Source organism: Tachypleus tridentatus, unplaced genomic scaffold (genome assembly GCF_004210375.1).
Source record: "Tachypleus tridentatus isolate NWPU-2018 unplaced genomic scaffold, ASM421037v1 Hic_cluster_1, whole genome shotgun sequence".
In the NCBI taxonomy this organism is placed as follows: Eukaryota; Metazoa; Arthropoda; class Merostomata; order Xiphosura; family Limulidae; genus Tachypleus; species Tachypleus tridentatus.
In genome coordinates, this window is record NW_027467777.1 from 28,482,794 (window position 1) to 28,497,684 (window position 14,891).

The following is a 14,891-nucleotide window of genomic DNA, read 5'->3' on the forward strand; positions in this document are numbered from 1 at the left end:
CTATAGTATTTATCTGTAAACTACATTCATAACTTCCTCTTACAATAATTGTAACTGTGATATATTACTATGTAACATCCACTATAGTATTTATCTGTAAACTACATTCATAACTTCCTCTTACAATAATTGTAACTGTGATGTATTACTATGTAACATCCACTATAGTATTTATCTGTAAACTACATTCATAACTTCCTCTTACAATAATTGTAACTGTGATGTATTACTATGTAACATCCACTATAGTATTTATCTGTAAACTACATTCATAACTTCCTCTTACAATAATTGTAACTGTGATATATTACTATGTAACATCCACTATAGTATTTATCTGTAAACTACATTCATAACTTCCTCTTACAATAATTGTAACTGTGATGTATTACTATGTAACTACTGTATTTACAAACTACATTCACTTCCTCTAGTAACTTTATATTACTGTAAACTACAAACTACATCATAACTTCCTCTTACAATAATTGTAACTGTGATATATTACTATGTAACATCCACTATAGTATTTATCTGTAAACTACATTCATAACTTCCTCTTACAATAATTGTAACTGTGATATATTACTATGTAACATCCACTATAGTATTTATCTGTAAACTACATTCATAACTTCCTCTTACAATAATTGTAACTGTGATATATTACTATGTAACATCCACTATAGTATTTATCTGTAAACTACATTCATAACTTCCTCTTACAATAATTGTAACTGTGATATATTACTATGTAACATCCACTATAGTATTTATCTGTAAACTACATTCATAACTTCCTCTTACAATAATTGTAACTGTGATCCATATTACTATGTAACATCCACTATAGTATTTATCTGTAAACTACATTCATAACTTCCTAACTTACAATAATTGTAACTGTGATATATTACTATGTAACATCCACTATAGTATTTATCTGTAAACTACATTCATAACTTCCTCTTACAATAATTGTAACTGATGAACATCCACTATTATTTATCTGTAAACTATGTAACATCCACTATAGTATTTATCTGTAAACTACATTCATAACTTCCTCTTACAATAATTGTAACTGTGATATATTACTATGTAACATCCACTATAGTATTTATCTGTAAACTACATTCATAACTTCCTCTTACAATAATTGTAACTGTGATATATTACTATGTAACATCCACTATAGTATTTATCTGTAAACTACATTCATAACTTCCTCTTACAATAATTGTAACTGTGATATATTACTATGTAACATCCACTATAGTATTTATCTGTAAACTACATTCATAACTTCCTCTTACAATAATTGTAACTGTGATGTATTACTATGTAACATCCACTATAGTATTTATCTGTAAACTACATTCATAACTTCCTCTTACAATAATTGTAACTGTGATATATTACTATGTAACATCCACTATAGTATTTATCTGTAAACTACATTCATAACTTCCTCTTACAATAATTGTAACTGTGATATATTACTATGTAACATCCACTATAGTATTTATCTGTAAACTACATTCATAACTTCCTCTTACAATAATTGTAACTGTGATATATTACTATGTAACATCCACTATAGTATTTATCTGTAAACTACATTCATAACTTCCTCTTACAATAATTGTAACTGTGATACATATTACTATGTAACTGTGATATATTACTATGTAACATCCACTATAGTATTTATCTGTAAACTACATTCATAACTTCCTCTTACAATAATTGTAACTGTGATATATTACTATGTAACATCCACTATAGTATTTATCTGTAAACTACATTCATAACTTCCTCTTACAATAATTGTAACTGTGATATATTACTATGTAACATCCACTATAGTATTTATCTGTAAACTACATTCATAACTTCCTCTTACAATAATTGTAACTGTGATATATTACTATGTAACATCCACTATAGTATTTATCTGTAAACTACATTCATAACTTCCTCTTACAATAATTGTAACTGTGATATATTACTATGTAACATCCACTATAGTATTTATCTGTAAACTACATTCATAACTTCCTCTTACAATAATTGTAACTGTGATATATTACTATGTAACATCCACTATAGTATTTATCTGTAAACTACATTCATAACTTCCTCTTACAATAATTGTAACTGTGATATATTACTATGTAACATCCACTATAGTATTTATCTGTAAACTACATTCATAACTTCCTCTTACAATAATTGTAACTGTGATATATTACTATGTAACATCCACTATAGTATTTATGTGTAAACTACATTCATAACTTCCTCTTACAATAATTGTAACTGTGATATATTACTCCACTATAGTATTTATCTGTAAACTACATTCATAACTTCCCTTACAATAATTGTAACTGTGATATATTACTATGTAACATCCACTATAGTATTTATCTGTAAACTACATTCATAACTTCCTCTTACAATAATTGTAACTGTGATATATTACTATGTAACATCCACTATAGTATTTATCTGTAAACTACATTCATAACTTCCTCTTACAATAATTGTAACTGTGATGTATTACTATGTAACATCCACTATAGTATTTATCTGTAAACTACATTCATAACTTCCTCTTACAATAATTGTAACTGTGATATATTACTATGTAACATCCACTATAGTATTTATCTGTAAACTACATTCATAACTTCCTCTTACAATAATTGTAACTGTGATATATTACTATGTAACATCCACTATAGTATTTATCTGTAAACTACATTCATAACTTCCTCTTACAATAATTGTAACTGTGATATATTACTATGTAACATCCACTATAGTATTTATCTGTAAACTACATTCATAACTTCCTCTTACAATAATTGTAACTGTGATATATTACTATGTAACATCCACTATAGTATTTATCTGTAAACTACATTCATAACTTCCTCTTACAATAATTGTAACTGTGATATATTACTATGTAACATCCACTATAGTATTTATCTGTAAACTACATTCATAACTTCCTCTTACAATAATTGTAACTGTGATATATTACTATGTAACATCCACTATAGTATTTATCTGTAAACTACATTCATAACTTCCTCTTACAATAATTGTAACTGTGATATATTACTATGTAACATCCACTATAGTATTTATCTGTAAACTACATTCATAACTTCCTCTTACAATAATTGTAACTGTGATATATTACTATGTAACATCCACTATAGTATTTATCTGTAAACTACATTCATAACTTCCTCTTACAATAATTGTAACTGTGATATATTACTATGTAACATCCACTATAGTATTTATCTGTAAACTACATTCATAACTTCCTCTTACAATAATTGTAACTGTGATATATTACTATGTAACATCCACTATAGTATTTATCTGTAAACTACATTCATAACTTCCTCTTACAATAATTGTAACTGTGATGTATTACTATGTAACATCCACTATAGTATTTATCTGTAAACTACATTCATAACTTCCTCTTACAATAATTGTAACTGTGATATATTACTATGTAACATCCACTATAGTATTTATCTGTAAACTACATTCATAACTTCCTCTTACAATAATTGTAACTGTGATGTATTACTATGTAACATCCACTATAGTATTTATCTGTAAACTACATTCATAACTTCCTCTTACAATAATTGTAACTGTGATATATTACTATGTAACATCCACTATAGTATTTATCTGTAAACTACATTCATAACTTCCTCTTACAATAATTGTAACTGTGATATATTACTATGTAACATCCACTATAGTATTTATCTGTAAACTACATTCATAACTTCCTCTTACAATAATTGTAACTGTGATATATTACTATGTAACATCCACTATAGTATTTATCTGTAAACTACATTCATAACTTCCTCTTACAATAATTGTAACTGTGATATATTACTATGTAACATCCACTATAGTATTTATCTGTAAACTACATTCATAACTTCCTCTTACAATAATTGTAACTGTGATATATTACTATGTAACATCCACTATAGTATTTATCTGTAAACTACATTCATAACTTCCTCTTACAATAATTGTAACTGTGATATATTACTATGTAACATCCACTATAGTATTTATCTGTAAACTACATTCATAACTTCCTCTTACAATAATTGTAACTGTGATATATTACTATGTAACATCCACTATAGTATTTATCTGTAAACTACATTCATAACTTCCTCTTACAATAATTGTAACTGTGATATATTACTATGTAACATCCACTATAGTATTTATCTGTAAACTACATTCATAACTTCCTCTTACAATAATTGTAACTGTGATATATTACTATGTAACATCCACTATAGTATTTATCTGTAAACTACATTCATAACTTCCTCTTACAATAATTGTAACTGTGATATATTACTATGTAACATCCACTATAGTATTTATCTGTAAACTACATTCATAACTTCCTCTTACAATAATTGTAACTGTGATATATTACTATGTAACATCCACTATAGTATTTATCTGTAAACTACATTCATAACTTCCTCTTACAATAATTGTAACTGTGATGTATTACTATGTAACATCCACTATAGTATTTATCTGTAAACTACATTCATAACTTCCTCTTACAATAATTGTAACTGTGATGTATTACTATGTAACATCCACTATAGTATTTATCTGTAAACTACATTCATAACTTCCTCTTACAATAATTGTAACTGTGATATATTACTATGTAACATCCACTATAGTATTTATGTGTAAACTACATTCATAACTTCCTCTTACAATAATTGTAACTTGATATTACTGTGTATACTATAGTATTTATGTAACATCCACTATAATTGTTTGATATGTTACTATGTAACATCCACTATAGTATTTATAAACTACATTCATAACTTCCTCTACAATAATTGTAACTGTGATATATTACTATGTAACATCCACTATAGTATTTATCTGTAAACTACATTCATAACTTCCTCTTACAATAATTGTAACTGTGATATATTACTATGTAACATCCACTATAGTATTTATCTGTAAACTACATTCATAACTTCCTCTTACAATAATTGTAACTGTGATATATTACTATGTAACATCCACTATAGTATTTATCTGTAAACTACATTCATAACTTCCTCTTACAATAATTGTAACTGTGATATATTACTATGTAACATCCACTATAGTATTTATCTGTAAACTACATTCATAACTTCCTCTTACAATAATTGTAACTGTGATATATTACTATGTAACATCCACTATAGTATTTATCTGTAAACTACATTCATAACTTCCTCTTACAATAATTGTAACTGTGATATATTACTATGTAACATCCACTATAGTATTTATCTGTAAACTACATTCATAACTTCCTCTTACAATAATTGTAACTGTGATATATTACTATGTAACATCCACTATAGTATTTATCTGTAAACTACATTCATAACTTCCTCTTACAATAATTGTAACTGTGATATATTACTATGTAACATCCACTATAGTATTTATCTGTAAACTACATTCATAACTTCCTCTTACAATAATTGTAACTGTGATGTATTACTATGTAACATCCACTATAGTATTTATCTGTAAACTACATTCATAACTTCCTCTTACAATAATTGTAACTGTGATATATTACTATGTAACATCCACTATAGTATTTATCTGTAAACTACATTCATAACTTCCTCTTACAATAATTGTAACTGTGATATATTACTATGTAACATCCACTATAGTATTTATCTGTAAACTACATTCATAACTTCCTCTTACAATAATTGTAACTGTGATATATTACTATGTAACATCCACTATAGTATTTATCTGTAAACTACATTCATAACTTCCTCTTACAATAATTGTAACTGTGATATATTACTATGTAACATCCACTATAGTATTTATCTGTAAACTACATTCATAACTTCCTCTTACAATAATTGTAACTGTGATATATTACTATGTAACATCCACTATAGTATTTATCTGTAAACTACATTCATAACTTCCTCTTACAATAATTGTAACTGTGATATATTACTATGTAACATCCACTATAGTATTTATCTGTAAACTACATTCATAACTTCCTCTTACAATAATTGTAACTGTGATATATTACTATGTAACATCCACTATAGTATTTATAACTGTAAACTACATTCATAACTTCCTTCCTTACAATAATTGTAACTGTGATATATTACTATGTAACATCCACTATAGTATTTATCTGTAAACTACATTCATAACTTCCTCTTACAATAATTGTAACTGTGATGTATTACTATGTAACATCCACTATAGTATTTATCTGTAAACTACATTCATAACTTCCTCTTACAATAATTGTAACTGTGATATATTACTATGTAACATCCACTATAGTATTTATCTGTAAACTACATTCATAACTTCCTCTTACAATAATTGTAACTGTGATATATTACTATGTAACATCCACTATAGTATTTATCTGTAAACTACATTCATAACTTTCCTAATTGTAACTTACAATAATTGTAACTGTGATACATATTACTATGTATTACATCCACTATAGTATTTATCTGTAAACTACATTCATAACTTCCTCTTACAATAATTGTAACTGTGATGTATTACTATGTAACATCCACTATAGTATTTATCTGTAAACTACATTCATAACTTCCTCTTACAATAATTGTAACTGTGATATATTACTATGTAACATCCACTATAGTATTTATGTGTAAACTACATTCATAACTTCCTCTTACAATAATTGTAACTGTGATATATTACTATGTAACATCCACTATAGTATTTATCTGTAAACTACATTCATAACTTCCTCTTACAATAATTGTAACTGTGATGTATTGCTATGTAACATCCACTATAGTATTTATCTGTAAACTACATTCATAACTTCCTCTAACAATAATTGTAACTGTGATGTATTGCTATGTAACATCCACTATAGTATTTATCTGTAAACTACATTCATAACTTCCTCTTACAATAATTGTAACTGTGATATATTACTATGTAACATCCACTATAGTATTTATCTGTAAACTACATTCATAACTTCCTCTTACAATAATTGTAACTGTGATATATTACTATGTAACATCCACTATAGTATTTATCTGTAAACTACATTCATAACTTCCTCTTACAATAATTGTAACTGTGATATATTACTATGTAACATCCACTATAGTATTTATCTGTAAACTACATTCATAACTTCCTCTTACAATAATTGTAACTGTGATGTGTTACTATGTAACATCCACTATAGTATTTATCTGTAAACTACATTCATAACTTCCCCTTACAATAATTGTAACTGTGATATATTACTATGTAACATCCACTATAGTATTTATGTGTAAACTACATTCATAACTTCCTCTTACAATAATTGTAACTGTGATATATTACTATGTAACATCCACTATAGTATTTATCTGTAAACTACATTCATAACTTCCTCTTACAATAATTGTAACTGTGATGTATTACTATGTAACATCCACTATAGTATTTATCTGTAAACTACATTCATAACTTCCTCTTACAATAATTGTAACTGTGATGTATTACTATGTAACATCCACTATAGTATTTATCTGTAAACTACATTCATAACTTCCTCTTACAATAATTGTAACTGTGATGTATTACTATGTAACATCCACTATAGTATTTATCTGTAAACTACATTCATAACTTCCTCTTACAATAATTGTAACTGTGATATATTACTATGTAACATCCACTATAGTATTTATCTGTAAACTACATTCATAACTTCCTCTTACAATAATTGTAACTGTGATGTATTACTATGTAACATCCACTATAGTATTTATCTGTAAACTACATTCATAACTTCCTCTTACAATAATTGTAACTGTGATGTATTACTATGTAACATCCACTATAGTATTTATCTGTAAACTACATTCATAACTTCCTCTTACAATAATTGTAACTGTGATATATTACTATGTAACATCCACTATAGTATTTATCTGTAAACTACATTCATAACTTCCTCTTACAATAATTGTAACTGTGATGTATTACTATGTAACATCCACTATAGTATTTATCTGTAAACTACATTCATAACTTCCTCTTACAATAATTGTAACTGTGATGTATTACTATGTAACATCCACTATAGTATTTATCTGTAAACTACATTCATAACTTCCTCTTACAATAATTGTAACTCTGATATATTACTATGTAACATCCACTATAGTATTTATGTGTAAACTACATTCATAACTTCCTCTTACAATAATTGTAACTGTGATATATTACTATGTAACATCCACTATAGTATTTATCTGTAAACTACATTCATAACTTCCTCTTACAATAATTGTAACTGTGATATATTACTATGTAACATCCACTATAGTATTTATCTGTAAACTACATTCATAACTTCCTCTTACAATAATTGTAACTCTGATATATTACTATGTAACATCCACTATAGTATTTATGTGTAAACTACATTCATACCTTCCTCTTACAATAATTGTAACTGTGATGTGTTACTATGTAACATCCACTATAGTATTTATCTGTAAACTACATTCATAACTTCCTCTTACAATAATTGTAACTCTGATATATTACTATGTAACATCCACTATAGTATTTATGTGTAAACTACATTCATAACTTCCTCTTACAATAATTGTAACTGTGATGTATTACTATGTAACATCCACTATAGTATTTATGTGTAAACTACATTCATAACTTCCCCTTACAATAATTGTAACTGTGATATATTACTATGTAACATCCACTATAGTATTTATGTGTAAACTACATTCATAACTTCCTCTTACAATAATTGTAACTGTGATATATTACTATGTAACATCCACTATAGTATTTATCTGTAAACTACATTCATAACTTCCCCTTTACAATAATTGTAACTGTGATGTATTACTATGTAACATCCACTATAGTATTTATCTGTAAACTACATTCATAACTTCCTCTAACAATAATTGTAACTGTGATGTATTGCTATGTAACATCCACTATAGTATTTATCTGTAAACTACATTCATAACTTCCTCTTACAATAATTGTAACTGTGATGTATTACTATGTAACATCCACTATAGTATTTATCTGTAAACTACATTCATAACTTCCTCTTACAATAATTGTAACTGTGATATATTACTATGTAACATCCACTATAGTATTTATCTGTAAACTACATTCATAACTTCCTCTTACAATAATTGTAACTCTGATATATTACTATGTAACATCCACTATAGTATTTATGTGTAAACTACATTCATAACTTCCTCTTACAATAATTGTAACTGTGATGTATTACTATGTAACATCCACTATAGTATTTATGTGTAAACTACATTCATAACTTCCCCTTACAATAATTGTAACTGTGATATATTACTATGTAACATCCACTATAGTATTTATGTGTAAACTACATTCATAACTTCCCCTTACAATAATTGTAACTGTGATGTATTACTATGTAACATCCACTATAGTATTTATCTGTAAACTACATTCATAACTTCCCCTTACAATAATTGTAACTGTGATGTATTACTATGTAACATCCACTATAGTATTTATCTGTAAACTACATTCATAACTTCCCCTTACAATAATTGTAACTGTGATGTATTACTATGTAACATCCACTATAGTATTTATCTGTAAACTACATTCATAACTTCCTCTTACAATAATTGTAACTGTGATATATTACTATGTAACATCCACTATAGTATTTATCTGTAAACTACATTCATAACTTCCCCTTACAATAATTGTAACTGTGATATATTACTATGTAACATCCACTATAGTATTTATGTGTAAACTACATTCATAACTTCCTCTTACAATAATTGTAACTGTGATATATTACTATGTAACATCCACTATAGTATTTATCTGTAAACTACATTCATAACTTCCCCTTACAATAATTGTAACTGTGATGTATTACTATGTGACATCCACTATAGTATTTATGTGTAAACTACATTCATAACTTCCCCTTACAATAATTGTAACTGTGATATATTACTATGTAACATCCACTATAGTATTTATGTGTAAACTACATTCATAACTTCCTCTTACAATAATTGTAACTGTGATATATTACTATGTAACATCCACTATAGTATTTATCTGTAAACTACATTCATAACTTCCTCTTACAATAATTGTAACTGTGATGTATTACTGTGTGACATCCACTATAGTATTTATCTGTAAACTACATTCATAACTTCCTCTAACAATAATTGTAACTGTGATGTATTGCTATGTAACATCCACTATAGTATTTATGTGTAAACTACATTCATAACTTCCTCTTACAATAATTGTAACTGTGATATATTACTATGTAACATCCACTATAGTATTTATCTGTAAACTACATTCATAACTTCCTCTTACAATAATTGTAACTGTGATATATTACTATGTAACATCCACTATAGTATTTATGTGTAAACTACATTCATAACTTCCTCTTACAATAATTGTAACTGTGATATATTACTATGTAACATCCACTATAGTATTTATCTGTAAACTACATTCATAACTTCCCCTTACAATAATTGTAACTGTGATGTATTACTGTGTGACATCCACTATAGTATTTATCTGTAAACTACATTCATAACTTCCCCTTACAATAATTGTAACTGTGATATATTACTATGTAACATCCACTATAGTATTTATCTGTAAACTACATTCATAACTTCCTCTTACAATAATTGTAACTGTGATATATTACTATGTAACATCCACTATAGTATTTATCTGTAAACTACATTCATAACTTCCTCTTACAATAATTGTAACTGTGATGTATTACTATGTAACATCCACTATAGTATTTATCTGTAAACTACATTCATAACTTCCTCTTACAATAATTGTAACTGTGATGTATTTACTATGTAACATCCACTATAGTATTTATCTGTAAACTACATTCATAACTTCCTCTTACAATAATTGTAACTGTGATATATTACTATGTAACATCCACTATAGTATTTATCTGTAAACTACATTCATAACTTCCTCTTACAATAATTGTAACTGTGATATATTACTATGTAACATCCACTATAGTATTTATCTGTAAACTACATTCATAACTTCCTCTTACAATAATTGTAACTGTGATATATTACTATGTAACATCCACTATAGTATTTATCTGTAAACTACATTCATAACTTCCTCTAACAATAATTGTAACTGTGATGTGTTACTATGTGACATCCACTATAGTATTTATGTCTAAACTACATTCACAACTTCCTCTTACAATAATTGTAACTGTGATATATTACTATGTAACATCCACTATAGTATTTATCTGTAAACTACATTCATAACTTCCTCTTACAATAATTGTAACTGTGATGTATTACTATGTAACATCCACTATAGTATTTATGTGTAAACTACATTCATAACTTCCTCTTACAATAATTGTAACTGTGATGTATTACTATGTAACATCCACTATAGTATTTATGTGTAAACTATTCGTAACTTCCTCTTACAATAATTTTTAATAAACTGTTATTTCTGCTGAAACATGTTACATGGTGGGAACTGAATTATTGTAGTAAGTTGCTTATTTTATGGTGGGAGTTTGCCAAATATAGTTTTAGTTAAACAGTGAATGTCTTATCCAGATAAAACTGTTATTAATGTAATTAAAGTTCCAGTTGTGGTTTTTCCTGAAAAACTACTTCAGATGTGGAAAGTTTTCATAACAAAATAATGAACAACAAGTGAATGATAACTGGATTTTCCAACTCTTATCTTTTCCTATCCAGTTAAAACACAAATTCACCAAAAGGATCATAATTTTTAGAAATGTACTGATCTACATTTTCTGATAATAAAGAGTTGCTCTCTAAAGAAGAATTTTGTTCAAAACTCACTACACTTAAGTTTGTAATTTTTTACAAGAATTACAAATAAAAAGCAGACATTAGTTATTTGTTAGCAACAAAGAAAAGAAAAGAAACATACTTGATAAAAGGAACTGGATCACCTTCTGCCATGTCCAAAAGAAAGTTCAAGTCTTCTTGCTTTCCTAGAACTATTAATATTTTTAAACCATGAGGGATCTAAGTCTTTATATTCAGAAACAAGACATCTCTAAGCCTAAGTCCTTATGATGAGAAGCATTATAATACCTCTAAACCGAAGCCCTTCTATTCAGAAACAAGACATCTCTAAGCTGAAGTCTTTATGATGAGAAGCATTATAATACATCTAAACCTAAGCCTTTCTATTCAAAAATATTATAATACCTCTAAGCAAATTTTTACATTATGAATCATTATGGGTCTTACTAAACTTAGAGACTTGTACTAAGAATCATTACATGTGGGTCTTGCTAAGCCTAAATCTTTATATTAAGAATCATTATATATACGTCTTGCTCTGAATAAGTTTTCATATTAAATTCCAATATATTTTAACATCTCTCTCAGCAAAATCTTATATTAACATAAATTTTCTCCATAACGTACTTTCTTGAAGATATTTTCATTATTGATGAAACTATTTTAATGATAAAAAGGAAAACTACTGAAAAAAAAGAGTATAACAAAATATGTTCCATTTGATAGTAGTCATAAAAATGTTTTTGTCTCACTCTAGCAAAATCCCCCCCCCCAAATTTAACATTTCCAAATACCTCAGAATTAAATTAAAATGGGTTGAACTATAAATAACTCAGTTAAAGAAATAAAACAAACAAATTTTTAACATGTTAAATAACTCATCTTTATTTTATGTTTTCTTAGATTTTTTTATCAAATTTCAAAGTGTTCGGAATAAATACTTCCAAGTCACACTACAAGTAGTTTCTTTAGTATCACGTTAAATCATTGGTAGTTATTAGGTTTTTCAGATTATTATTCAAATGGAGTTCTTCTCATGACATACGTATAATTTAACTAAATGTTTCCTGGAAGAAAACAGCTTTCATCATAACATAATAAACCTTTCTTCATAATCCATTTTTCATCTAAATGATTAAATTGTTGACAACTGGAATTGATGTATCTGTGACATAAAAATACTTTAAATAATTACACCAAGTAGAACAAAATTAATCTCTCTTTTGGGAGGTTTCCTAAGGCATGCTCTCTGTGTACATAAATTAGTAATATTAAATGATGTTTTTATAAAATAAAGTGCTGTGTTCAAACTTCTTGTAATATCATCTACTCAGCTTTCTTAACCTCAAGTACAACCCAGGATATCAAGTTTGTAGAAGAATTATAAAAAAAAAACTCACCTTTAATAAAGTCTACTAAAGCTTCTAAAGCTGCCATCCTCACATCAATAAACTGTCCATAGGCAGCATATTCTCGAAATATCAAGGAGTGGCTGGGAAGATGTCCCATTTTCTGAAGTCTTCGAATGGCTTTCAAACAACTAAAAGATGTTCCAAATGGAAATCTAAATCTTAATACATCTTACAATCTACAACCATTAACTTATTGTTATGATTTACTTCAGCTACAGTTGTAGCCACAATACATTGTTTTCACCACATTCCAACCATTTTATGAACTTATTGTTATGATTTACTTCAGCTACAGTTGTAGCCACAATACATTGTTTTCACCACATTCCAACCATTTTATAAACTTATTGTTATGATTTACTTCAGCTACAGTTGTAGCCACAATACATTGTTTTCACCACATTCCAACCATTTTATAAACTTATTGTTATGATTTACTTAATAAAAACCAGCTACAGTTGTAGCCACAATACATTGTTTTCACCACATTCCAACCATTTTATAAACTTATTGTTATGATTTACTTAATAAAAACCAGCTACAGTTGTAGCCACAATACATTGTTTTCACCACATTCCAACCATTTTATAAACTTATTGTTATGATTTACTTAATAAAAACCAGCTACAGTTGTAGCCACAATACATTGTTTTCACCACATTCCAACCATTTTATAAACTTATTGTTATGATTTACTTAATAAAACTTATTGTTATGATTTACAGCTACAGTTGTAGCCACAATACATTGTTTTCACCACATTCCAACCATTTTATGAACTTATTGTTATGATTTACTTCAGCTACAGTTGTAGCCACAATACATTGTTTTCACCACATTCCAACCATTTTATAAACTTATTGTTATGATTTACTTCAGCTACAGTTGTAGCCACAATACATTGTTTTCACCACATTCCAACCATTTTATAAACTTATTGTTATGATTTACTTCAGCTACAGTTGTAGCCACAATACATTGTTTTCACCACATTCCAACCATTTTATAAACTTATTGTTATGATTTACTTAATAAAAACCAGCTACAGTTGTAGCCACAATACATTGTTTTCACCACATTCCAAACATTTTATAAACTTATTGTTATGATTTACTTAATAAAAACCAGCTACAGTTGTAGCCACAATACATTGTTTTCACCACATTCCAACCATTTTATAAACTTATTGTTATGATTTACTTAATAAAAACCAGCTACAGTTGTAGCCACAATACATTGTTTTCACCACATTCCAACCATTTTATAAACTTATTGTTATGATTTACTTAATAAAAACCAGCTACAGTTGTAGCCACAATACATTGTTTTCACCACATTCCAACCATTTTATGAACTTATTGTTATGATTTACTTCAGCTACAGTTGTAGCCACAATACATTGTTTTCACCACATTCCAACCATTTTATAAACTTATTGTTATGA

General features: G+C 27.1%; 1 protein-coding gene across 4 annotated transcripts in view; it reads right to left on the bottom strand.

Annotated features, from left to right (window-relative positions):
* Taf2 (TATA-box binding protein associated factor 2) overlaps window positions 1-14,891 on the bottom strand; it is a 99,144-nt gene that overhangs the window by 37,392 nt on the left and 46,861 nt on the right. For all 4 annotated transcript variants that reach the window (XM_076484825.1, XM_076484823.1, XM_076484826.1 and 1 more), the window contains 2 exons: window positions 13,436-13,575; window positions 12,157-12,226 (listed from right to left, as the gene is read on the bottom strand). In XM_076484825.1, the coding sequence (XP_076340940.1) occupies window positions 12,157-12,226; window positions 13,436-13,575 (210 nt within the window). The remainder of the gene's footprint in view (window positions 1-12,156; window positions 12,227-13,435; window positions 13,576-14,891) is intronic.